Source organism: Poecilia formosa, unplaced genomic scaffold, assembly GCF_000485575.1.
Source record: "Poecilia formosa unplaced genomic scaffold, Poecilia_formosa-5.1.2 Scaffold427, whole genome shotgun sequence".
Taxonomy (NCBI): Eukaryota; Metazoa; Chordata; class Actinopteri; order Cyprinodontiformes; family Poeciliidae; genus Poecilia; species Poecilia formosa.
The window spans coordinates 86,144-112,082 of record NW_006800366.1 but is presented as its reverse complement, the minus strand read 5'-3'; the positions used below and the strand labels follow the sequence as shown (position 1 = coordinate 112,082).

General features: G+C 40.2%; 1 protein-coding gene and 2 long non-coding RNA genes across 4 annotated transcripts in view; 2 read left to right on the top strand and 1 right to left on the bottom strand.

Moving 5' to 3' along the window:
• Positions 1–1,258: 1,258 nt before the first annotated feature.
• Positions 1,259–3,741, top strand: LOC107833678 (uncharacterized). The gene is made up of 2 exons (XR_001659451.1): positions 1,259–2,279; positions 2,621–3,741. It is a non-coding gene; the product is annotated as an uncharacterized LOC107833678 (long non-coding RNA).
• A 1,514-nt stretch (positions 3,742–5,255) lies between these two features.
• Positions 5,256–25,939, top strand: part of LOC103155416 (glutamate receptor 4-like) — a 98,134-nt gene continuing 77,450 nt past the window's right edge. The window contains exons 1-2 of one of the 2 annotated variants that reach the window (XM_016663532.1): positions 5,256–5,694; positions 10,419–10,577. In XM_016663532.1, the coding sequence (XP_016519018.1) occupies positions 5,613–5,694; positions 10,419–10,577 (241 nt within the window). In that variant the 5' untranslated portion in view covers positions 5,256–5,612. The remainder of the gene's footprint in view (positions 5,695–10,418; positions 10,578–25,939) is intronic. The other variant, XM_016663531.1, reaches the window with a different exon arrangement.
• On the bottom strand, positions 5,702–6,706 carry LOC103155387 (uncharacterized). The gene is made up of 3 exons (XR_478036.2): positions 6,350–6,706; positions 6,011–6,084; positions 5,702–5,912 (listed from the first exon to the last, which is right to left on the bottom strand). It is a non-coding gene; the product is annotated as an uncharacterized LOC103155387 (long non-coding RNA).

The following is a 25,939-nucleotide window of genomic DNA, read 5'->3' as shown; positions in this document are numbered from 1 at the left end:
AGACTACTGCTGGAGTTTTCAGACAGACGCTTCTTTAGTGTCTTTGGAAGACTGACTGCTACTGGAGGAGATCCTTCCCGTCTTCAGCATCAGACGTGGATGTTATGATGACATTTAATTTTCCTGAGATAAAATATTTTAAATTGAATGAGATTAATTTAGGAACATTTTATGCCTCAGTGACTCAGAGTTAAGTTCTTAAAAACCTTTTTGTCGTGATCATTGGTTGTTTTTTTCATTTCTTCTGTATAGCATCTTGACTGTTTTATTGTATTTATTTCTTAGTCTATTCTTTGTCTTCAGTTTATTTGAAGCATTCATCTCTTTGTTTTCAGTATCCTCTTCTTCCTCGTTTTAGTTTCTGTGTTGTTTCTGATTCTTGATTTCCGCCTCAGTCCTTCACCTCCTGAAACCGTAACATTTTCCTCTGAATGTAATCAGAATAGAGGAGGTAAAAAGAAAAAAGCCCGCAGCACTACCGATCAACACCACCTTCAAGGATTTATATTATTCTAACTTTTCAGGTTTTATTCATTCCAGTTGCTTTTTTGTTCACCTTCTTGCTTTTATTTCACACTTTTTCAACCATTTACAGATTTCATAAGAGCTTAAAAAAAACAGGAAGCCAAGAATTTGAACTGCCAAGTGCTGCAGAAAAATAGCATGTTGGGTTTTGTTGCTTTTGGTCTTCCGGGTGACAAACCAGCACACCTTGGCATCCAAACACCTGCAACGTGTCGGCAGTTCGGGATTCCCTGACAGCAGCTCAACAGCTCTGAGTGTCACCCTGATGTGAGCAGGAAAACCTGCTGTAGCCATCCATCTGCTCAGCACCGCGACATGGCAGCAGCACACACACACACACACACACACACACACACACACACACACACACACACACACACACACACACCTCATTTATACAGGTACAGCTTGTCAGTTTGTTTTACATTTTTCTAAAACCTTTCTTTGTAAAATAATAATAAAAAAAGTTACATAATTTAATTCGGTTTATGTGAAAATCAAATAAAGTGCAAACTGCTTTGGTCCAACTTAGACACTTTAATTTCGAACCAGTTTTGTCCAAATTAACACTAATTCAGTTAATTAATTTTAATACAGTTACAAACAAACAGATTTATTCCTGCAGAGTCGTTTCATGCCTGTGAGGTGTTATCTATGTCGCTTACATCTGGCTGCTGGTTCTCCTTTTAATTAGTTGTTATACTTTATTTTACTGCTGTTTTAATAAATTTAAATGAAAACTGCCATAAATGTTTAAAGTCGTTCTTATCTTCAATTCTTCTGCAGCTCCTTCGGTAGTTTAGTTTTTTTAAACTTCTACTTTTCTAACGTCTGGTAGCAGCCAGCTGGACTGCAGTGCGTACTATTTAACGCTGCTGCGTGTGTGCGTGTGTGTGTGCAGGCGTGTTGGGAAACACTCAGCCACACTTTAAATATTATATATCCGTACTTCTGCAGCAGATGATGAGTTTTCTGTTGTTTTCCGAGTTTCAGTCGTTCCATAAATCAGAGTAAGGAGGCTTCAGAGCTGCTTGTGTCGGCAAACCACTTCATAGGAGATGTATGCCTGTCGTCCTGATAAATGTGTTTGCTTCATACTGCTCAGTCACAGCAGACCTCTGAAATGTGCTCTGACAGCTGCACCGCCACTCAGCACCAACCTGGCAGCTGGAACAGCAGATTCAATTTCCCCTCTAATGTGAGGAGCCGGAGCGTCTGCAGGAAGTTTCTCTTCACGGCTTTAAGAGCGAAGAAGATCGCTTCAGTTTCAGCATCTCTGCTGGTCCAGAGCAACCAGACGACATGCAACGCGTTGCTGCTTCCTCTCATCCACGCAACGGTGGCTAATCTGTTGTCGTTACTTTCAGAATAAAAGCACACACGCAGCAGAAATGAGATGTTTCCATTTTGTTCCTGTGCGTTGCAGTAATCTGCACCGAATCCTGGACTTCCGGAGTGTTTGCACTCTGTGAGCAGCAGCAGCTGCTCCGCATGAAGCTGCTGATCCGCCACTTGTGCTCTGAATCTGTTTGCAAACATTTATTTTTATCGATCAGCTCGTGGAAAGTTTAGTCTGGAGTCTGGGAGGCATTAGGAGGCGTTCTGAACAAGCCAAGACGGCGTTTTATTTCATCTTCTGTCTGAGCTGTTTATTCCTCTAAGAACTGGAGCCAACAGCACACAACACCAGGCTTGGTGACGTCATAAATATGCAAACACGATGAATCATTTGGAGACTCGATGGGACAAAAATGGTAAACAATTATTTGGCGTAAAAAAAAATTGTGCAAGCAAAACTTTGATGCTGGATTTTTATTCGCCACAAAGAGGCGAAAACATGAAAGTTTTCCTCTCCGTCTGACTGGAGATAAAAATGAATAAGAGAATCTGTAATGTTTCTGATTTCACTTGTTTTTGTTTCCGTCTTATTCCGAACCGTTAGAGTCTTCAGACGATTCGGTTTGGCAGAGGTGATCAATCAATCGATGAAATCGATAAGAAGTCGGTATAAGTATCGGATCATGACTCTCTCTCTCTCTCTCGCTCTCTCTCTCTCTCTCTCTCTCTGTCTCTCATAATTACTCATTTTGAAAAGGTTCTCCACCTGCAGGGAACAGCAAACCTCCGGATCAGCAGAACCGGCGCCGACCTTCAGCACTTTCTGCCTCACATCTCCTCCTCCAGTTCCACGTTGTTGAGCTGCAGATTTGGACCAACACGTTTCTCCTTAAGCTGCTGGTGATCACCTGGCACTTTGACCTCGTTACTTAAAGGAGAAGCGTCCACTTTTTGGCAGGAAGAGTTTTTTTTCCTTCCTCTGAGTTCATTAAAAACACCAGGAACATCTGAGGACGAGCAGAACTCGTCTCCTCTGTGGAAAGCTTCAGGACATTTGGCACCAGGAAACATCCACAGCTTCACCAAACTTCAGGTCGTTTTGTTTCTTTTTACCATGAAAACACTGCACATGTTCTTAAGGAGGGTTTTACCAACAGCTGCATTCATCATCATCTCCAGCAGAGTGTCATCCAGCTCTACTGCAAGGTTATTATAAACTAAAACCAAATAACAAAAGCTGAAACTGAGAAAAAGTTTTTATTAACTCCATACATAAAAACAGTCACTATGGGGAAAAACTAACATAAAACATACTTGACTTATGGATATAATACCCTTTGTTTTTGTATTTGTTAATCTGTTAGCCTTTCAAGCTGATGTGAAATCGATTTATTTTCTCCACACAAGCAGTTCACACCAGCTGTCGGTAAATTATTGAAGAATCTAAAATCTGGCTTTAATCCTTTTGTTTTTGGTAATTTTCTGATTTATGTTTTTATTTTTAAAGGAATGTAGAAAGTCGTTTAAACACGAGAAAATAACCTTGGAGTTTCTGAGTGAATGTTCAGGACCTCGCCTCTCCCTCAGGGAGTTCCACCGGGCTCTATTCTCAGCCCTCTACTTTTTGTGATTAATTTATCACCTCTTGAAGTTATGTTTATAAAGCATGACTCTGTTTTTTTATGCTGATGACTGCAAAATGTGTTTCCCTTTAAAGCAAAACAGATCCACCTTTGTTCAGTCTCTCCTTGACACCTCAGTGCGTTTCTTTCACAAATGTGTGCAAAATTGTATTCAATTTTGATATATCGCTATTCCATTAATGTTGACAAAACACAATTTTGCAATTGCAATTAAATAAAAAACACAATTTAAATCACATGTGAATAAGTTTGTTAACTAATACACCATCAGCCTCCTACTGCTTTCTGTTGTCTTCTTCTTTGTGGTTTTCACCAGTAGTAACATTTTTATTGGAGCCCTCTTTGGTTGATTACAAGTTGTTTTTTTTGTAGTTATTTATTAATTTGGTATGGAGTGAGACATTCCTTCATGCTGCATGTAGTTATTGTTCTGAGATGAAGAATTTCAGATCAAAATGTTTTACTGTTTTTTTTCAGTTGGCGTAAAGTCTGGGCTGAATTTCTTCTGTTCAGGATCTTCTCTTTGTTTTCTCTTTTGTGGGGATAAATGTTGAAGGTTAGAAATCACTCAGATCAACATGTTCTCTGTGTGGAGCTGCAAACTAACGCCACACGTTCTCATTACTTTAATTAGGACATTTTAGAAACCTCAGCGGGGTTTCATCTGGTTAAATAAAGGAGACAAAACAGAAGAAAGGCGACAGGAGAAAGACAGACATGTGGATCTGTCTACGTCTCAGTCATTAAAACGTGCTTTTATTTTGAAACTCAAATTATTACCACCAACCACCAGTCTGTAAACACGTCAAGATTACAAAACAATGCATTACTGTTCACTAATGCTCCAGCAGCCTCCTACTGCTTCCTGTTGTCTTCTTCTTTGTCGTTTTCAGCAGTATATGATGTTTTTGTCATATGTTTTTGTCAGAATTTGACAAAAACGTCATATTCTGCCCTAAAATATTTTAAGATTTCAGTGTAAAAAATGTAGATATGTGATGTGTAGAGTGGTAAGAGTGATTTACAGTTAAAACTAGAATCACATGACTGATGTCAACTTTTCTAGGAAACTGTGATGTGTTTTTCCGCAGGACAATGCTAATACAGCTAGCTGAAAAAAATGTATGGTGTCCCAATGAGTCAGAAGGGCGCCTCGCTGGAGGGGGCGCCAAAACGATGTTGGAATAACTATTTCTAAATGTGATTTTCTGTATTTAACTTCAGTTTGCTTTGAAAACTCGGGAGAATTTTACAAAACAGTCAGAGAACTCTGACTGAAACGAGGCTCAGTTGGTAAAGACAATTATCCCCGCTCTCTGCAGCATTAACACGATCCAAATTAGATTTTTTTTTTAAATCAATCTTATAGTTTTCAATGGTTTTACACTAATTTCTGTGTTTTGCTCGTGATTTGAATAATAATACAACGTGGGAGGAAAACAAGGGGTGTGAATACTTTACACACGGGTTCTGGTTGATTTGGAGATTTTGTTTTATGTTAAACTTTATTTATTTATTTGAACAGAAACGAAAAATGTTCGCGGTGTGGTTTGACGGTTCCGCCTGTTTCCGGTCAGACCATTTCTGGGTGTGTTGATGTCAGCAGTTTAGGAAGTTTGGGGTCCCGCTGTGTGTCTACGTGAGTGTGTGTGAGTGTGCGTGTGTGTATTTGGGGGGGGCTCCTGCCCCTCCGGGCTGCGCCGGTACCGTAAAAAAAAAGACGCATGTGTGTTTGCGGCTGTGTTGCCAGTTGCGCCGCATCCAGACGCGCTGCCCGCCGCTGGCTGATACCCGCCCCCTCCTCTCCTCCTCTTCCTCCTCATCCTCATCATCATCATCATCCTCCTTGTCCTCTCCGCGTCGCCCCTCATCTTGGTGCTGTTGTGCGCAAAAATCTCCCGCGCCGGACGGAGGGGACGCAGGAGGAGCCGCCGCCGGAGCGGACATGGATGTTTAACCAGCACGCTGATCTCCGCAACAACAACACGCTGTTTGCAGATTTTTCTTTAGATTTATTTTGGGGTTTTTCTTTTTAGGATGTTGCTTTTGCCCTAGGAAGGGAGAGGATCTGCTCGATGTTTCTCTTCAGTTAATCACGGAACCAAGATGAGGATTTCTCCCTGTGGTTGGATGGTGTGGATGTTCTCGGGCTTCGCGATGGGAGCTTTCCCCAGCAGCGTTCAGATCGGTGAGTGCGGCTCGCTTGCATGGACGTCCCGCATGCGGCTGCGGCTGCGGCGGCGCTCGGGTTGCTCCTCCAGGATGCAGTCAGGAGGGTTAATGCGCTTTGTATCTGCGGGCTCAGGCTGCCACTGCAGTAGATCACAGCGGTAAACTGTGAGTCTCTCTCTCTGTGTGTGTGAGTCCCACTGGTCTCCCTCCAGTTTAACCACTTTGCAGCTCCTGCTGGGAGCAGAGAGGTGACAGCTTTATGGTTTCCATTAGAGAGGGAAGGGCAGCGAGTGACCTCCAGCTGTTGATCACCTCTAAAATCAGAAACAAACCTTGAATCCTCCGAGAGGAAAAACCACAGAGAGACTGGAGGGAAACGACGAGCCGCAACAACCAGAGCGACCCACTGGAGGGGAGAGGAGAGGTCAAAGTTCAGGGTTTGTTGCAGAGCGTCACCTCTACGGCTGCAGCTTTATGTAACCAGTGTGCGCGCGAGTGTGTGTGTGTGCGTCCAGATATTTGCTTAAACCAACAATCAGAGCTTATTACCATTAATTTAACCAAACCGCTGCCAGATAACGCAGCTTATGCAACGTCCGGTCGGCCCAGGCTGACCTGCGCCCCCAACACACGCACAACACGCACCACACGCACTCCGCTTCACATTTTACCTGGAGGTCCAGCAGCCTCCGACATCATGACTCTGTGGATTTGGAACAGAAATTAATATTTCTATCAAGAAAAAATGTGAAACATTAACACATTCTATAAATTAAACATTTAGAAAATATGACATATTGGAACAAAATCTGGATTATTAGTTAAAATCTGGATTATTAGTTGGTTGTTTGAGGTCGTCTCTTCAGGATCCAGGTCTGTAAAACGGCCCACAGCATCACAGGTACTCCACCTTGCAAGGAGCCTCTTCATAACCAAAGGAGGCCACTTTATTAGGCACACACCCCTTCACATGCTCGTTAGCGCAGATATCGGCTCGGCCAATCAAATGGCAGCAGCTCAGTTCGTTGGTTCATGCTGACGTGTCGAAGACGCATCAGAACCAGGAAGAACCTCTCCAATGGAAACCATAACTCCCAGCAGAACCAGCGCTTCTGCCGGAAAGAACCCACACCCCATCAGGTTCAGAGAGAAAGGTCTGCAGATGAGCAGGTTTCCGGCGACCCGCTCCGGTTTTTCTGCGCTTTGCTTCGGACAGAAGATCTGGACCATCAGGTGTTGAGAATCGCTAATGGTCAGTAAGTAACGCTCAGCTGTGAAGCTAACCGGAAATGTGCTGCAAACAACCAACCTGCACCTCGAAGAGCTTAAATATTGCTCTGACTTTAACTGCCGACACGGACTGAACGGTTTCGGTCACTTCGTCCGCTGCCATTACTAAGCTGTATCTACCTTTAGCTAAATTACCTAGCGACGCCGAGCCGCCATGATGGATGCCGGAAGTGAGGGATGGAAGTGGCTGCCATTATTTTCCTTTTTTTTTGCCAGTTTATTCATGGCTACTACTTCTTTGAGTTAAGCTAACTTGACTAGCTAGCTGCAGTAGCTAGCTAGCTTAGAAACCAACCCAACGTTTCTCCCTTCTGACATCTTTTTTTGGTTTGATCAAATCACTGACTTTGCGCAGAAAACGGCGTTTCCCCTTACATCAAAGCAGATTTAATACTGTACAAAAGTCTAGATGCTAACCAGTTTTTTCGTACATGCTAGGCTAAATGGTGGTGGGGTATTTGGCCTGCATTAATGGTAATTAATGATTATGCGTTCCTTTTCCATAATGCTGTATATGATTAATTGTATCTTACTAATCATGCTTATGAATTAAGTTAACATTAATCTTCTTACTTTAAAAAAAAAACGTTTACAGCAAATCCATGAATATAAATCAGTGTGTCATCTTTCTTCGTCAACAGGCTTATGATTAAATCAAATTTGGTTTACATCCTTGCCTGTTTGTGCAGCTCAGTTGACTGTTACCATTTTCACTGTGAAATCAGCTAAATAACAGTGACATGAGGCGACTGGCTGTACGTTTTTCACCAGTTTTACAGGAGTTAAAACTTGTTTAACTCCTGTAAAACTAACTTGTTTTAAGGTCTGTCATGGCAGAGTGGGTCGCTTTCTGAAGAGCCTGATGTCACATGCAAAGAGTCGATAAGCAGACTGAAATCCTGAAACGGCTCAGAAAGTTGTCATCATTCATGTCGTTTCTCGTTCTGTACACCGATGAAAACCAAATTAAAATTCAACCAAAAAAATTACTTAAATTGGAATAGGAATTAAAATTGAGCTCAATGGGAGAAATCCCAGACAGACTTTGACGGGAGATGATAATCAAGTGGAATAGTGCAGGAAGGCAACACCTGGAAAGTTTCTTTTACAAATAAACAATCTGATTCCTTTAAATCTTACATTTAATTTTAAACAACTTAAATTGTTTTAATGTATCTTGAGTCGAGCTAGCTTGTCTACCTAACGAATCAAATGTAAAACTATTCTACGGGATTAACTATTGGACGTACTGACATAATATTTTTAATATCTTGAAGGAGCAACATAAATAAAGGTTTACTTTCATTTTCAGTAAACAAATCTAATCATTTTGATGACGGTGATAGTCTGTGTTAAATTCCCTTAGTTTGGTTATGCTTTGGGCCGGTTCGGATCAGGGGCAAACGTTTTATTTACATTATTGTTTATGTCTTTTACATTTTTTATGATTTTATTTTTCTAGTAACGGTTTCTTGGTTGCTGCTTGTCTTCTTGGGTTCTGGACCATAGCATGATGCTGCCGCCACCACATTTTTCTGGGTTCCTCCTAACTTCTGAAGACAACTACTAGTTCCTCTTGGTTTTACCCAGGCGGATCAGAGTGAAGTGCTCTAAACTTCACACAAATGCACACTGCACTTTTAAGATTTACTAGAGGGTTTCATTTTCTCCCATTTCTAATGAAACACAGAAGACGACAGGAGTCGTCTGTGCGCTCAGGTGAAATCTGAACCGAGCGTAAAGACGAGTAAATTATTCTGAGCTTTACCTTCTTCAAAGAGGTCAGCCATGAAAGAACGTTCTGACATTTAGCTTTAAATGACATTTACACTGTCCCGTCCGCGCAAATGTTGCCTTAAGTCTTAATTTAAAATATGAAACAAACCACTTCTAACACCTGTGACATTTGCACAACCACGAGCGGCTTAGTGTAGGTCTCCGTATGAAGATTGAAGCGGACGAGGCTGATCTGCAGCGCCAGGCTGATGTAGCGCTCAGCTAAGAAACAAACACTCGGAGGATCCAGCAGGATGCTGCAGGAACGGCATCGCCTCATCCAGCCGAGCAACAAACAGACAGAGATGCAGAAACGGGCGTGCAGGAAGTATTAGACTCACACTGGGGGGGGGAAAAAAACTTAATTATGAGGATAAAGTAAAAATAAAATGACAATAAAATCATAACAATGTGAGGATAAAGTTGTAATATGATTAAAAAAAAATAGTACGATCAAATCGTCTTAATAAATCAAGATTAAAGTTGGGATAATAAAAAAAAAATCTTGTTATAATAGAATAGTCATACGACGAAAGAGTCAAATTAGTCGTAGAATAGTTTAAATAATATGAGAAATACATAACACAAGGACAAACAGCTATTACACAAGAAGAAAGTCATACAAAAAAGTTTAAATAATATGAGAATAAAGTCTTAATACGAGATCAAAAAACCCCCACAGAAATACAAGAAAAAAGTCATAAAAATACGAGATTAAAGCCATAATAATAAGATAAAAAACTTGCAATAATACGACAAAACTGTCACAATACCAGAACGAAGTTGTACACCAAAATTCAAAATAATAAGAGAAAAATATAATTTCAGAAATTGTTGTAATGATACAAGAATAAAGTTATACGACAAAAGGTGAAACAATCAGAGAATAAAGTCATAAAAACACAAAATAAAAATAGTAATAATACAAGAAAAACGTCTTAATATAAGAATAAAACCGTACGACAAAAAAGTTGAAATAACACTAGAAGAATATCACGATAATACAAGAAAAAGTCATTACACCAGACAAAAATCGCACTAATACGAGAGAAAGTTTCACAACAATGAAGTCATAATAAAGGGAGATTTGTCCCAATCATTTCTACACGTCTCTCCTGCCGCCATTCGCCTTCCCAGCAGTTTAAAAGCCAGTCAGTTTTCTCCCCTCTGTGGCAGATCTTTTTCTCTCGTTGCTTCCAGTCCATTTTTCCTGCGTTTCTGTGTTTTCATTTATAATTTCCATTATGAAGCTGCTGTTTTTCCAACATCTTCCGTTGCTGGTTTTGATTTTTAATCTGAATTTATCAGACTTTGGGGACGAGGCGTTGATTCTTAGCTGCTTGTTTTACTGCTGTGTTTGTAATTTTGTTTTTATGAAAACAAATTTTAAAAAATTAAAAATGACACAAAGCGTTTTACATGAAAATTGGCTTAAATTATTACAGGAGTCCTTAAATCTCCTCCTCCATTCAAATGAGGCAGAAGAAGATGATTTTTGTTTCCACAGTTTAGTTTTAGTTTTTACAGTTTTGTTGATTTGTGTTCCTACGGTGTAGTTTTTTATTTTATTTTCTTTTCTTTCAGTTTTTACACTTTGTGTCGTTTCTTTGCTGCTGTTTCCTGGTTGAATGGCTCCGTAAACGTTGGTTTGAATGTTCTCTGTCCCGTCTGCAGGTGGTCTGTTCATCAGAAACACGGATCAGGAGTACACGGCCTTCCGCCTGGCCATCTTCCTGCACAACACGAGCCCCAACGCATCGGAAGCCCCGTTCAACCTGGTGCCTCATGTGGACAACATCGAAACGGCCAACAGCTTCGCCGTCACCAACGCCTGTGAGTCTCCTACTGATTCCATGCACAGTAGAAATAACGGGCTGAGAAATGACCGTAACTCTGCTGGTCTTAGCTTCTTTGCTCTGCGTTGTGAATTTAAGTGAGCGTGTAATTAATGAGGCGGTTAAAACATTAAACTTTGTTCTGTTTTGGTTCAAAAAGCTACAGTAAAAAGAAGAGGATTATGTTTTGTTAGAAACAGTTGTGGATTCTCCTGTGGAGTGGTAGCTCTGTTCTACATCCCCATCTTTGTTATTGATAGAATTAATTTCTTTCATTGTAAACACAGGAGGCTGAGATTCTGCTTCTTCTGACCTTATTTCTCTCTGTCGTTCACATTCAGTCGATGCTGTCCGAGGTTTGAGTTGGTCAGTTTATGATTAATGACATGAAAAAAGGAACTTGTGACCTCCCATTGAATCTTTTTGTCCTTTTGTGCAGCGAGCCACTGATTTGGAAAAGTTATTAGCATGCTAATTACTCTTCTGATGTCACAGACCAGCATGATGGACTTTAACTGAAAATAACTTTTCTTGTGGCTTTACTTCAGAGTTTGGCTTGAGTTATTTAAAGCCAGATTAGCCTAAATATGTTGTAATTTCCCTATTAACCTAAATCCTGATGCTTTTTGATACAGAAAAACTTGTATATCTTTATTGTCTTTGTAATATAATATCTCATAAAAAGTGCCATTGTAATACATGGGATATGTTGAAGAAACGTGATCAGTCAGTTTATGATCTGTTGTTTACTATCTTAGCAGGAGCTAACACCATTAGCAGGAGCCAAAACCATTAGCAGGAGATAACGCCAATAACTAGAGTTAATATGAAATCAAAACAGTTTGGCCGATAATAAATGGTTGCTTAAAGTGACAATGAAGCATCTTTTTCACAGTGTGTTGATCTCCATGCTAACCATCAATAGCTTGAGTTGGAAAGTGGAGCTCTGCTTTAATGACCGACTCTCTCTTCCTCTCTCTTCCTCTACCTTCTATTTCAATGTGCTCTGCTTCAAATGTAAAGGACGGATCATAACTCATTGCGCAAAGATTACTCTTCTTTCCGGACGCAGCGTGCGTCATCCACCCAGAATGCATTGCATTGTAAACAAAATGGTGATGTTTGTGTGACGATATTTTGGTTAAATTCATAAAAACTTAAGAATCAGCTGTCCACTGTTGAACGCTGGATGCTGGTTTCCTGTTGAAAACCAGGATCAGTCGGACTGGATGTAACTGACCAGGTCTGAAGAGACTTGCTTTGAATTTTCCTTTAGCTGCTGATGATGGCTGAATAAATAAACAGAAGAAAAAAACTGGGTGATTATTTTTTTTTCCTCACAGTTTTACTGACGCTGACGGATTTCTGCTGATTCTGTTTGTGCATTTAGCATTTCAGGAACATCGCGGTGTGTTTGGTTAAACAACCATCTGCTTCTGGAAGTCGCAGCCATAAAGTAAAGAGTAAAATGGATAATTACATTACCGGTGTCCTCCACCTCCCCCAAACAGATTTAGGTCTCTGTGCTTCCATCAGCTGAGTACTGATGACGTGGCGTCAACAGCTGAGCCATGGTTGCCGACAGCGACAGGAAGATGGTCCCACACTGCGCCTGGGTGTCCTAACCGCAGCAGGCGGGGATGTTCTCCCTGGAGGAGCATCGTCGTCCCTCTTTCACCCTGCTCACTCTGTCAGCGGCTGCAGGACCATAAAACTCCTCAGCCTGATGTTCCCACTATCTGCTGTTTTAAAAAAATCAATGGCTAAATTAAGCAGAGAATGAAGTGGCTTCAGGTAGGTGCATGGCAGGCAGCAGGCAGCTGGGTTTACCTCGGACAGGCAGAACGGGCCGTCTGGCCGTTGTAACTCAGCTCATCCAGATGGTGATGAACCAGGAGGAAGGATCTCCAGTAGCAGACAGAGATGAAAACCTCTGAAGAAGACACTGAGCACAACTTCATTCTAGCTAGATTCTAGCGTTTGTCTTGGTTGTATTACCCAGAATGCCCTGCTTTGTAGAAGGATTTTCAGTCAACGTCAGTTTGTGTCAGCAACTGCTGCACTGTACATGTCTCTTGGATAAAGAAAGCAGGATTATATTATTCCAACTATTTCAACTATTTACCATTATGCAAATAAAATGACTTACAAAGTTGCAAGGTTTTATTTTCAGTACAGCCTCCCATTCAGTATTTTGTACTTTTGATTTCTGATAACTTCGTTTACTGCCTGCCTTGATGGCTGCAGCTGTATGTTCATTTTTTATGTGAAATTCATGGGAGTTTTTCTGTAAGGATGACCAAGCACCGTAAGAAAACCACCATGTGTTTTTATTTTGGCCGGCCGGAGAAGCTGAACCGGAAGGAAATTCCCTGCAGTCAAAATGACTGCTTGGTTTTTCCTGTCATTTATTCACTTAACACGTTTGGGTCATGAGGACATATCTTATTCACTAATGTTTGTTTGGTAGCATAAATAATTTTATCACACTATAGCTAATGTTAAAACAGGAGTGGGTAACCATGGCAACCGGGCCAGTTTAAAGGCAGGTTGGTTCTCTCTGCAGTCAGATTGCACAAAACCTGGCCATTTTAAACATCTAATCCCTTTATGCTTCCTGCTGTTGGAGAGGTGTCAGTCGAAAAGATTCGGACCGAACCAGAGTTCACTTCAACCGAACCGAGACGACAGTTTGTAGGTGATTAGCATTCACATCTCACCTCTCGAGGCAAACGGACTGGAGTCGGATTAAAGTGAACTGGACTGGACTAGTGTGAATGGACCCCGACCTCCTCTGGATTTCCTTCTCATATCAGTTTGTTTCCAACCATTTCATGTGTTCTCGTGTAACTTTCTTCCAAACACCTGAACATTTGAGATTTTTGCACGTTTTGAGATCCTCCTGTTGGGAGTTTTCCAGTCTTCCACGCTCAGATCCTGAAATGATCCAGTGAAAACGCTTTCCCTCCACAGAACGTTACGCTGGCTTTTCCACTTCCCACTTTAATGGCTCCACATCCACTGAAAGTTGGTCTGCAGCTCATTGATTGGCCGAGCCAAATCAGAGCAGAATTACATGAGCCAATCAATGGCTGTGATAGCTCAGGGTCAGCTGGGAGTCTGAGATCGAACCCACACGGCTTGTTTTCACCCCCAGCCCTCCGTGTTACATTTCACTGCATTTCTGCTCCTCGGCTGCTGCTCGGCTCAGCCATCAGAGCCTCAGAAGATCTGGATGTGATCAGGGCGGTAGAGGGCAGGCAGTGGGTTAGGGCGGGGGAGGTGGTAGGGTGAGGGGCGGCTGCTGTCAGGGGGGATGATGGAGATAATTGGTGGGAGGAGGAAGAGGACAAGCTAGATGATCTCCGTGTCGCTGATAATCTTCCTGTGGACACAGACACAAATGATTTCACACGTGTTTGATTTATAACTCGGTCCACTCTGAGGACGCTACGCCTCTAAAGCAACCATTAATAAACACAAACCCTTTCATCTGGATCAGTCTTTATTTTATTAAGGAGTTTCGCGCTGTTTATCGCTGCAAAGTCAGTAAACAGGAAGGAAAGATGTTGCCTTTCAAAATAAAAGAAGCACATTCAGAACACAACCTCTGAGGAATCTGGATGGATGGATGCATGGATGGATGGGTCGTTGGTTGTTTGGTTGTTCTGTTGGTTTGTTGGTTGGTTGAGCTGACTGAGCAGCCTGGCTGCCTCATGGTGCAACAGAGAAATGATCAGTGACTCTCTGTAAGGCGGCCGGTGTGGGCGGCTCTCAGAGAGAGTCGAGTGTTTTTAACGTAAATGATGTGAACGGTTGGAGGAAAGGAGACTTTGAGTCATAGCGATCATTCATTACAAGCCTCAGACATGCAGACATTCTAACAGGAAGATGGCCAACATGGCCGCCATCCTAACAGGAAGCTGACCAACATGGCCACTCCTCAGAGAGCACGTTGCCTTCGTCTCATGTGCCCAGGTTGAGGCCTGATGATTGCCTGGCAGGAAGGGGTTAAGGCGTCCCTCCTCCGCGCTGCCTTGGCCTCCATTCAATTGGTGACATCTTAATGTGCGTTGAGTCATTCATATTCAGCGTGGCGCTCTGACTCACTCCACATCCAGACAGCAGGCAGCCACCTCTGCTCCTGCGACGAGCGCTGCGCGGTTTCACGTGAACGCTTCCTCTCTCCGTCTCCTTGGCCTGATGTCAGCCCTGCTGGGCTTGATTACTTCTCTTTGTTCTGCTGTTGCTGGCCTTTAAATGGCCGCAGCTTGCGCCCCGTTCGTCTGGAGATGCCTCCGCTTGGAAGGAAACGCTGAGGCCTTTCGTCACTGGCTGCCTCTGTGTGAAACGTTGGGATCTGGAGAAAAGGAGAGGTCTGCTAATGAGAGATTAATGCAGTGAAGCAGCAGAGAAGCAGGAATAATGAGCAGATGAAAGGAAAACCTTGCAGAAAGACAAACATGTCTTCACAGAGGAAGTTAGGACTTCACTGTCTGTCTGATCAAAACGAGCCAAACCTGTTTGCTCCAATTCAATACTTCGTTATTGGAATTGTGGTGCTGAGGTACAAACCAATGTGTTGGGGTCAATACGCTACAAAAATACAAAATCCTACCAAGTATTTTTGTTTAGTTTCTAGTGCAAATGTCTTGGTTCACTAGAAATGAGAAAAACTCATTTCTTCCAAACGTACAACTTTTCAGCAAGAAACAAGAGCTTGTTTTACATCAATAATTCCTTAACATTGATGAAAAAAGTTCTTGTTCACACAAGTACTTTTCATCTGTCTTGAGGAATTATTGACATAAAGCAACCTCCTGTATTTGTAGAAGTTTAAAGGAAAACATGTTTACATGTTTTGATCTTTCAGGATTTGTTCACTTCATCAATAGTTTGTTAATTTACTGACTAGAAGCTGAAGAACCTGGAAACCATCTGCTCTACACCAAACAACGTGAATGCACAGATTTCATTTTAGATAGAAGCCGTTAGCATTCTGGCATTGCCACCAAAAATAATCAAGATTAACTGTGTTGATTAAACCCGACATCATTTACTTTCACGCTGCGGCCGTACGTTTGGTGCCGCCTTTATCTCTGCTTCTCTAGTCGATGTGTGCATCTCTGCTTTCCGTCTGTTCCCTTCATTGTTCCTCCACCTTCTGGTCTCAGGTGCTTCCGGACGGGTGTGTTTATGCGCAGAAACTGTTCAAGCTATGATCGTTCAGATGATTGATTTATTCTGTTATTACAGCCTGGAGGGAAGAGTTGAAGAAACGGCTAACAGAGTGAAGATCCCTCTGTGAAATCTTCCCTCGTAGAAGCGTTCAGACTGCAGAATAATTTAGCATCTTTTAAATCAATCAGTGTTTATTTATTGACAGCTTTAACACAACGGCAACACAAAGTGCTTCACATAATATGATAAAAACCGGAGGCCATGAAAAACAAACAAGCAGCTGAACTAGGAGTAGCTGTTGTCAGAGAAGGAGGAGCACTGAGAGGAAAGCATGAAGCTAAGACCTCGGTTTGTATCACAGGATCACTTTAATATTGTCAGCTTCATTTTCCTAGCAGCAGGGGGGAAACTTAAGACAAACATAGAGACAGTCATGATACTATCAAATGTCAGTGTAAATATTAAAATAAAACAGATAAACTAAAGTGATGAACACAATGCCTGCTTACATTTGAAGCTTATCTGAATAATATCCTGACAAATACATTTTTATCTGTTGAGCTCAAATTCACTAAGCAGTGGGTGATTTGGAGAGCAGAGAATGTCTTAAAAATGTTTAGCACCAATAATTTGTTTCATCATGTTTTTGTCTTGTACTGATTGGCTGCCAAACCAGTTGATAAAAGCAAAAGTGTCATAGAATTAGAGAAAATCATCAACTTTTCACAGTCAAAGCATTTAATTTGCAGTGGGAGTGCAGTCTTTGATTAGCTTTTTTCTTCACCTTATAATTTTCACTGAATGTTCTAATTAATGACACAAATATCTCAAATAATAAAAATATAAATAGGTAAATATAAATAGGTAAGTTCAAATATAAATAGGTAAGTTTAAAAAATATATATGCTTCACAGTAAACAATAAGGGTTGTAAACCACAGCTGTTTGTGATTATTCCAGACCGCCTCTAAAAACACCTACAACAACCTATTTTAATGGTTCAACTGCAAATATTCCGTAATATTCATTCGTAAATACAATGGAAAACGTCTTAAGGCTACTAGGCAAGCTAACAGCTCTTCGCACTTTCGCGGTTCAGCCAATTAGCAGCGAGAACAATGAATGGCGCTCCTGGATTGGCTCTTTTGCAAACGGTAACGTATGACGTCATGTATTGTACAGCCGGGTGCTCTGTGGCCGTCGTGCGAAGCGGCTTTCCACTTCATTGATCGTACGCTAGAGAACCGCGGTGGTCAGAAAATGTTCGATTCAAGGCCGCAACACGGATTGGCTCTCATCACTTTTTAGCGATAAGGACGTTTACAGATGTTTCTGCTTCTGATAGCATTGCGCCTACCTGTCCATTCAATAAACAAGAATATTACCGAAAAGTCCACTTACTTCAGACTTTTTCACTAAGAGATGTATTGTTTACATCCGGAAATTTCGCGCATGCGCACAAGGTAGGAAGACAAGAAGACGATCAATAGCCGTTCTGCTGCGATAGATAAATTATGTTAACTAAATTAAACCTTGAGTTATAAGTATGATTAATGTAGTGCACTGCGCCACAGCAAAAGGAAAATAACCTAGAAGAACAGCTCAAATCCATTTTTTTGTCGTTGTCATAGCAACTGACAACGACACTAATGTATCTGGATTCAACACCAAAAACACTAATTTCCCACACAAAGAACAGACCATTCAGTCCATAACTATTGTATGTTTTAAGACTTGATGTTTATTTTGCAAATATTAAGAAGTGATTGATGTGGAAATTAGCTACTAATAGATTAGCTAATTTAAGCTTGCTCTACTGATGATTTAAGAGATGGTAGATCATCTCCAAAAAAATCAGTTTGATTTCTCACGAATAATTTGGAGTCACATTCCACTGAAAAATCTGCAAATATTTAGTTTTTAATCATGTGATAAATATTACCAAACTAAGCTCCATTGTCTTACATCCTGAACTGGAGATAGTTATTCATGCACAGCTCTGTTCTTTCTTTATTAAAGCCCAGTTCAAACATGTTATTTTTATTAATTTCTTCTGTTTTCTATGTGTTGTTGGGACTCTTGATATCTTGAAAGGAGCTTTATAAAGTTTTATGAGTTTGAAATGCCTGTAGTTAACCAATTATCTCATCAGAGTGTGACTGTAACATATTAATATTCAATGTCTACATTTAAACACTTGAAGCTGGCCTGCAGAGATGGTTAAATGTAAGGTGATGTGCTGCTCGTCAGGTTTTTAGTCTAATCTGGCCTGTTCACACATCTGTCAGCTGCTTAGAATTATTAAAAGCATATAGCTGTAAAAAAAATTCCCTTCCTAGATATTTATGTTTTGTTTTGGCTTTATTTCCCTCACTCATCAACCAACAGAGGAGAAAAGAAAATAAAAGCTTTTTTTCCCTTCCAAGTCCTGAAGGGAAAATAAAAAAAATAGTTTCATGACATTTTTGTCTCAAATGTGCAATTTAGTTGCACATTCCTCTGAACTGGAGTATTTTCTTATATTTATGTTGAAATTTTTCCCTCACTGTACGGTGTTTATGTTTATATATTTTATCTTTTGTTTTTTGTGTGTGTCTATTTGCCGTTTTTGCTTCTGTTGGACAGAAATTTCCACATTGTGGGACAATAAAAGAATACTTATATTGTATTCTTTCTTTTTTTTCTATTTCAACAAATACCAAAAGAAAAAAAAATGTTAAAGCAAAAGAAAAGCATCATTTATGTCAGATGAGAAGAAAAGCAGATTAACACAGCAGAAAAATTAATTTTTTTCACTAAAGGATTTGAGTGAGAAAAAGGTAGACAAACATTTTTCTTTTCCACCACGTTTGTTTTTCTTTTCAGTACAAATTAAATAAATATAGTGAGAATTAATATAAAAACACAATTGATCAAATTTTGCAAATTTTTTTTTATCTAACCTTCAGAAAAAAAATGTAGCTTTAAAATATTTTATCCAATTTTTTTTGTTTTATTTTATCAGAGTTAGAAAGTGTGTTTTTGACTTTCAGGGCTTCCGTAGGCCCTGGGTTTGGGTTAAACCAGGCAAAGATGGACTCAGCTTTCCAAGAAAACGAGCGGTTAACCATAATTAACAAGCATAGTGATTATTTTTTCACGGTTGGTTTGGAAAACTGTTTCTTTGTAAACAGCTTTCCCCTGAAGAGAAGGGGGGAAATGTGAAGGAGTTAATGATCAGCGGAAGAACAAAATGATCAGATATTGATCAGATGTTTGAGGAGGAGGAGGAAGAAGAGGTTTCGTTTGGTTGGTTTTGCTGCTGGGTGTTGATGAGGAAACGGTTTGAAGCTGCTGTGGTTAAACGTGAGGCTGAGCGGTTCAGACGCAGCCGCCATGTTGTCGCTGTTTGAATGGAAACGGTTTGACGCGTCAGCTGAGTTGTTACCGGACGCGTTAAAGAGGAAGACGCAGCGTTTTCATCACTGTCTTTCTCAGTTAGAAGTCTGCTTGGATGCTCTGATGCATGTCCAACACACTGGGACAGCGCGCCGTTCCAGTTTGTGTTGATCAGGTTTCGAGTTAGATTTCAGGTTTCTGCTCGGTTTTCTTTTCTCAGAGGGAAACCAGGAGTTTCTCTGTGTGCAGCCAGGCAGAGTCAAACCTACAAGCATTTTTACCAAGGGGTCAGTTCACCGGACCAACATCACTAAACCACATTCTACCACAAAATGGCCATCAGAACATTTAGTTCATCAAAACATTGAAACTTAAATGTTTTAGATTAAAAATGGCCTAAAATGTTAACTTTTTGTTGTATTTTTCTCTGCTCCATTTTAGTTGAAGAATCTTGTAACTTTGTTTTTGATATTTAGCTTCAATCTGAATATTTAGCGAGCTAATTTTAAGCTATATTTAACCTTTAGCTAAGTTTTTAGCTTGCTAGCTAAATGTTTAGCTTTCTACTTTAATAGAGCGGTATCGTAAGAAAAAAGTAAAAAGAACATACATTAGTCATATTTAGTAATAAGCTGTGCACTACATTTTACTGGATGATCAATTTTCCGAGTAATTATTGGGATAATCAATTGTTTTTTGGGACCATTGTCAAGTAATTTATTGATAATTACATAATAATGCAACATCGCCTTCTAAAAGTCTAATAAACTGTCCTTTTGTACTGAAAACTCACACAGAAAACGAACAAAAACAACAAATAAAAAGGAAATAAAACTTGCATAAGACTGAAACCATTAATAAAACACATTATGAAGTGTGTAAATAAATCAGAATAGAAGTCTTGGAGCGCATTTTAATTTATCCTGGATTAATTGGTTGATTGCTTAGTTACAATCATAGTGTAACCTAGTTGTGTTTCTTGTTTTGTTTATTTATTTAAAATGTTATATCTGATTTTTTTAAATATATTTAAAGTGTCTTCCAGTTCCAGTGTTAAATGTTCATTATAAAGTCTATTGATCTTGCATCATTATGTCATTACTGTTATGTCACTGCTTCTCGTCTGGTAACAGGCCTTAGCTCGGTTTCAGTGCAGCTGTGTGTGGGTGTGTGTGGTGTGTGTGAGGCGCTGTGTCGTCCAGCTGCTGGTTTTCCTCAGAGGAATGATCCGGGTCCCAACATGGAGACCAACAGCAGCATGTTCACTCTTCTACTACTGCTCGCTCTCATCTATTATTAGATCAGATGATTACTGGTTATCAATTCTGGACCATCACTGTGCCGCTGTGTGTGTGTGTGTGTGTGTGTGTGCGTGTGTGCGTGTGTGCGCGCGCGTGTGTTGTTGGAGCGGCTGCAGCTTTTGAACTCTCTCCAGCAGTCCAGCAGAGAAAAGCCCCTGATTGCTGCATGATTGGCCAATTACTTCACTTTTATCCGAGCCTCCCCCCTCCCCGCCCCCCATGGTGGTCAGAGAGCCAGAGGATGAGCTGATGAGGAAGAGTCGGTTTTTCTCTGCTGCTGTTGAAGCCGTGTGTGAGGTGTTGCTTCACTCCAGGTGGAAACCAGCCCGAGGTCGCCATGACCTTCACACAGCCGACACTGAGACTTGGAAACAGATTTCCTTAGTGCTGCCACCAAATCAGTGTTTCCGTCAGAAAACCTGCTCAGCCTGGCGCTAGGGGACACTAGGCTGCCCCACCGAGTTTCTCTGTTAAAAATGTTCAAAGTTGACAGGACATTTTGGAAACAACAAAGAAAATCCAGCAGTGGATTAATAAAACAAATTTTTCTGTAGATTGTGTATGTCCAGTCAAATGTCATTTTCTTTTTAAATAGATAATTGTCTGCTAAAATTGCTGATGTTTTATTTTACATCAGTCTAGTTTAACCCGTCTTTGCTATCACTGTTAGCGGTGTAAAAATAAAAATCATTTAAAATAAGTAAACGATGCTCAGCCTGGTGGGTGGGCAGGTAAAGCCTGGAGGCCCGCCAGGCTGATACTCTGTAAAACCCCAGGTGTTTTCTCCCAGCTGGATGTTTCTGCTCCTTCACCTGCAGTTTGAGCGGCTCCATCCAGATGTCTGTGGCTCAGAGGAATCAGGCGGTGGCGTTCCTGTTCACAGACCTCAGTGTCTGTAGCTGCGTTTCCACATAGCCTGACATCTAGCCAACTGGAATAAATTTTTTCGTGGAAACGCGCAAATTTAGGATGAGGAGATTTTTCAACTGTATCAAAATGGATGTATTTAGCAAAACTGCAATGGAAACACTTTTTTCTAATCACGTGATCAACTACTCGATGTTACTGCTGGCGGAAACGCCAACGAAGACGACAGGAAGTGGGGGGAGGATGAAGACTTTATATTTCAGACACTGTGTGAAAGTCTCACAACATCACAGTTCAATGTGTTGAATTCATTGCTCTTCTGTAAAATAGCCGCCTACAGTTTCCTCATACATAGCCGCTCCCAGGTACAAACATCTCCTCTGATTGGCTGATGGATGATGAGCACCATAGCTGAATTATCAATATATTTACTATTTACCTGAGCCGCTGCCATGATTTTTAGAGACTTGTCACTTGAACGTGATATTAGTTTAATTTCTTAATCTAAACTGCGCTGACTTACTGGTCAGAGGAAATCAGAATCCAAAATGTCGTTTTTTCACTGAGTCAGAAAAATCACTAGTCTGAACATTTAAAGCATTTTCATACTGAGGTACTGTTATTAGCCTGTCTGTCACCTTAAACCTTCGGAAACCCCAGTTTTTCAGGAAAATCAATCTGACAGAACACAAATTAATCAGCGAGGCTGATTGAAAATGAGAATTACAGATAAAAGTGGATTTAAAGAGGAAAAATGAGGGGGGAGTTAAAGGAGGTCACTGACTCATTCGACCGATTACTGCAGGCGGTTTGCTCCTGAGCCTCAGGGCTTTCTCTGAATCTGTTTGTCCTCTTTAGCTCTTTCTGAGCGTCTCTCAATTATAACTCTCCCATATGTAAAGCTACAGTCAAAAATTAACACTAATAATTTAGTTGCAAGAGAAAAAAATAGAGGCTCAAACTCGTATTTTCATAATTTTTTCATTATTCAAATCTTACAGTTTGAAGCTAAATATTTAAGTGAACTAAATATTCAGTTAGCAACTTGGGTAATTAGCTTGAAGCTAAATATTTATTTAACAAGCTAAATATTTAGCTTCAAATTAATTATTTATCTCTTAGACAAATATTAAGTATGAAGCTAAACATTTAGCTATATTTATCTGATATACAAATTCATCTGTCGTTGACCAGAAGTTGACTAACAAAATAAAAGCTGGGCGTCCAAACCTCTTTATAAATTGCTGCTTTCGAATTGCTTCATGTCACCTCTTTGTTACTTTTCCTCTTTTTTTAAACGGCATTTCAGCTTAAAACCAAGGATGAGACGTTTTTTAAAGGCAATACAGACATTGACAAATTCACAGCTAAAGTGATCTATCAGCATTCAGTCTCAACCTAGTTTTTATTCTGATATTCCACTTCCGCTTATCTGGAAGTTAATTAGCACATTAGCATAATATATAACTTTTAATTAGCTAAATATTAAGTTTAGCTCTGAGTCATGCTATTTTTGCATATTAGCTAGATATTTATCTAACATAGTTCTAGCTAAATATTTACTTCAGAGGTAAATATTTAGCATGCTAAATGTTTATAATGCTGAGCTAACTGGCTAGCTAAATAGGAAGCTAGCTCAGAGTTCAATATGTATTTGCAGCTAAATGTTTAGCTTGCTAGCTAACTATTTAGCTCTAATCTAAATATTTAGTTTGGACTTGTGACATTTATAAATGAATGAATTACTTGGTGAAATTATGACTGAATATTTTAAAAATCATGACTTTGAATTGAAAATCTGACTTTGAAAATACAATCTTCTTTTGTCCTCCTGACCGGCCAAGTAATCTAAACTTTTGCTGAATTCCCAGGTATACATCTGATGTTTTCCAGCTGCAGGAAAGCTTTCTATCATCCTAACAGCTTTTTGATCCAGTTCCTGATAGTTTTTGAACCTCTGGTCTTGCTGCAGATCTCAATCTTCATACAGATATCCATCAACAGTAATCATTCTAAAAGTATCAGTAGCTAACAGTGCATTCTTACTGTAAATATCATTTTCTAGCGCTAAAAACAAAGTTTGCTGCATCTTGTAACGCTGGTGGAAAACAACCTTTCTACATTGAGTATTTTTTGTGTTGTTTTTCAGCTTCTCACGTATTGATGTTTTGCAGATATTTTTGCATTAGCAACACAGACGTATCAGGTGCAGGAGCAGCAAACTTTGTTTACTGCTGACTGCAGAGGAAACAGAACGTACGCTGCAGATTCATTTCCCCCCTGAACCCTTCAGGTAACACTCAGCAGACTCCCTCAGACAGCTAGCTGTGGATTTGGAGGTCACGCCCTTGACTTTTCCTCGCTGCTCACTTCGGGGAATCAAAACTCATATAATCGAGCTTTTCACTGCGGCCGGCTCCCATCATGCCCCTCTGCTCTCCGGCGGAGATCAGGGATCGTCCTTGAGTCCTGACCGCAGATCTCGGCTAAATCCGCTGACTGGCTGCTTCCTGTGGGAACAGTAAGCATGATGGGAGCATCGGCAGACATTTCAATCCGACAAACACCAGCAAAGAGACAGACGCAAAGGAGGAGAGAGGGCAGAGAAGGAGACGAATGGCTCATTATCAGCAAAGAGACTGAAAATGCAAATGGCCGCCTTTTCCTTCCTCAACTTAGAACTGGCCATTCATCGGGAAAAATGTCTAATTATGATTTATTCTTCAGTTATTGATGGTAAAAAAGAACAACTGACATTATCTCAAATGTTATTGTTTCTACTTTCTCCATTTTCTGTCCCACAAGAGCATCAACAAAATGGTCAACTTGAAGATGTGATTAAATGATGTAAATTAAGAATGCGCCAATCCACTTTTCCCACTTCTGATTTCTGAGGTTTAGTTAAAACATAATTTAAGTTTGATAATTTGCGACACTGATGTTCTGATTTCCATCAGGAGTTTTTAGCCATCTAACAGTTTTGGAGTTATTTGTTGAAGAATCGCTTCGTATTTGTGTCTCCGGCGGATCTGTAAACCCAGATGTTTGATGTTTATGTAGAAGAGAAACATCAACCTTGGTGTCTGACATCATTTCTGCATTAAATCAGTGAGGTTGGGGGTTTAAATGAGCTTCAAGCTAAAATGATCAAAACAAACATTTGTTAATGTTTGTATAAATGAGTTTCTCTATTAGAATTAAAGTTATTTTGATGACATGCAAACAATCCTCACCTACTTGCTCTTCATTTAAAGAATGAAGATATTCATAATGTTGGTCCAGTTTGACTCTAGCAGGACCGTTTCTGTAGTTTGGTTCTGCTTCACGTTTTACAGCAGAGCTGAAGAAACTGATTAACAGCAGAATATTATTTCAGCCATGAATGGAGAATAAATCCGTCTTCATCCTGTTTTCCACACATAATGTATTCATGCTTCAGCTGCTGCTCTGCATTCACGGCATGTTTTATGTTTTTATGTGTGGGATGTAATTTGAGCTTTGCACCGATAACAAAAGAAGAGAAAAAAACACCATAAATCCGACTCACTGGGAATATTCCAGATTAGATTAGGCTTCTCACCCTGACACATCTATCATTCATAGACCTGGGCTTCTTCCTCCCTCCTGCAGGGCCACTTCCTGTTCCTGTGGAGACAGGAAGTGGAATACGACATGGTTCATATTTTGAATTAGAGTTTATTTCCCAACTCATAGAGAATAATCAATAAGTGAGATCAATAATGGAATCTGTATCGATAAAATTTGATCAGTTCCCATTGAAACTAACACCATGACTGTAACTGTGTCGCCGTAATTGCGGCCAAAAAAAAACACAAATCCTCCTCGAAACGCATTCCTATTTCACAAAACGCTTCATCTGGACAGCAGTAACATGAAGAAGTTTGATTTCTTCTCACACTAACTTGATTTAATCATTTTTTCTAATTTATCTGTATTTATTGATGCTTTCATTGGACAAATAGTGGTGAAAAAAACAACTAAAACTAAATATTCTGACAGTTTTTAGGAGTTTTAAATATTAATTGTAATTAATCATGATAAATAATGAGATAAATGCTGATTTCTACTGGACCGGATCTTTTTCTGCTTCAGAACCTGGAAGGAAACGTAGATCTGATCCTAAAATAACAGCAGCACCGGATCGGTCGCCGCCTGGAGAGGTGATGAATAATTCAGTAGCAGAGGAACAGAAAAGCAGCAGGTTCAACATGAACGCTGCTGATCCAGTTACTGGATCATTTACTCAAACAGAAATCATCGATTTCTGTTTGACAGCCAGGTGTTTCATTCAGAGATTAACTTTGATTATAACGTTGACTGTAGAGGTGAAAACCAGTCACACTGAAGCACGGTGGTGACTCACAGTGCTGCGGGCTGAAGCTGCAGCGCATTCTGGTCTGAGCTGGTCTTGACAGAATAAAGAATCTGGATTGATCACAATCAGACCCTAATGAAGACCAGGAATCGTTTTTCGTCAGATCGGTGAATCTTTAGGAAATACTGCGGCCGCTCGCAGGTGAAAACGACACACGAACGACGCAAACTCCAAAAAACAAATTTAAACAAAGAAGCTGCAATCACAGAAAATGAAAACAAAAGAAGAAAATGCTACA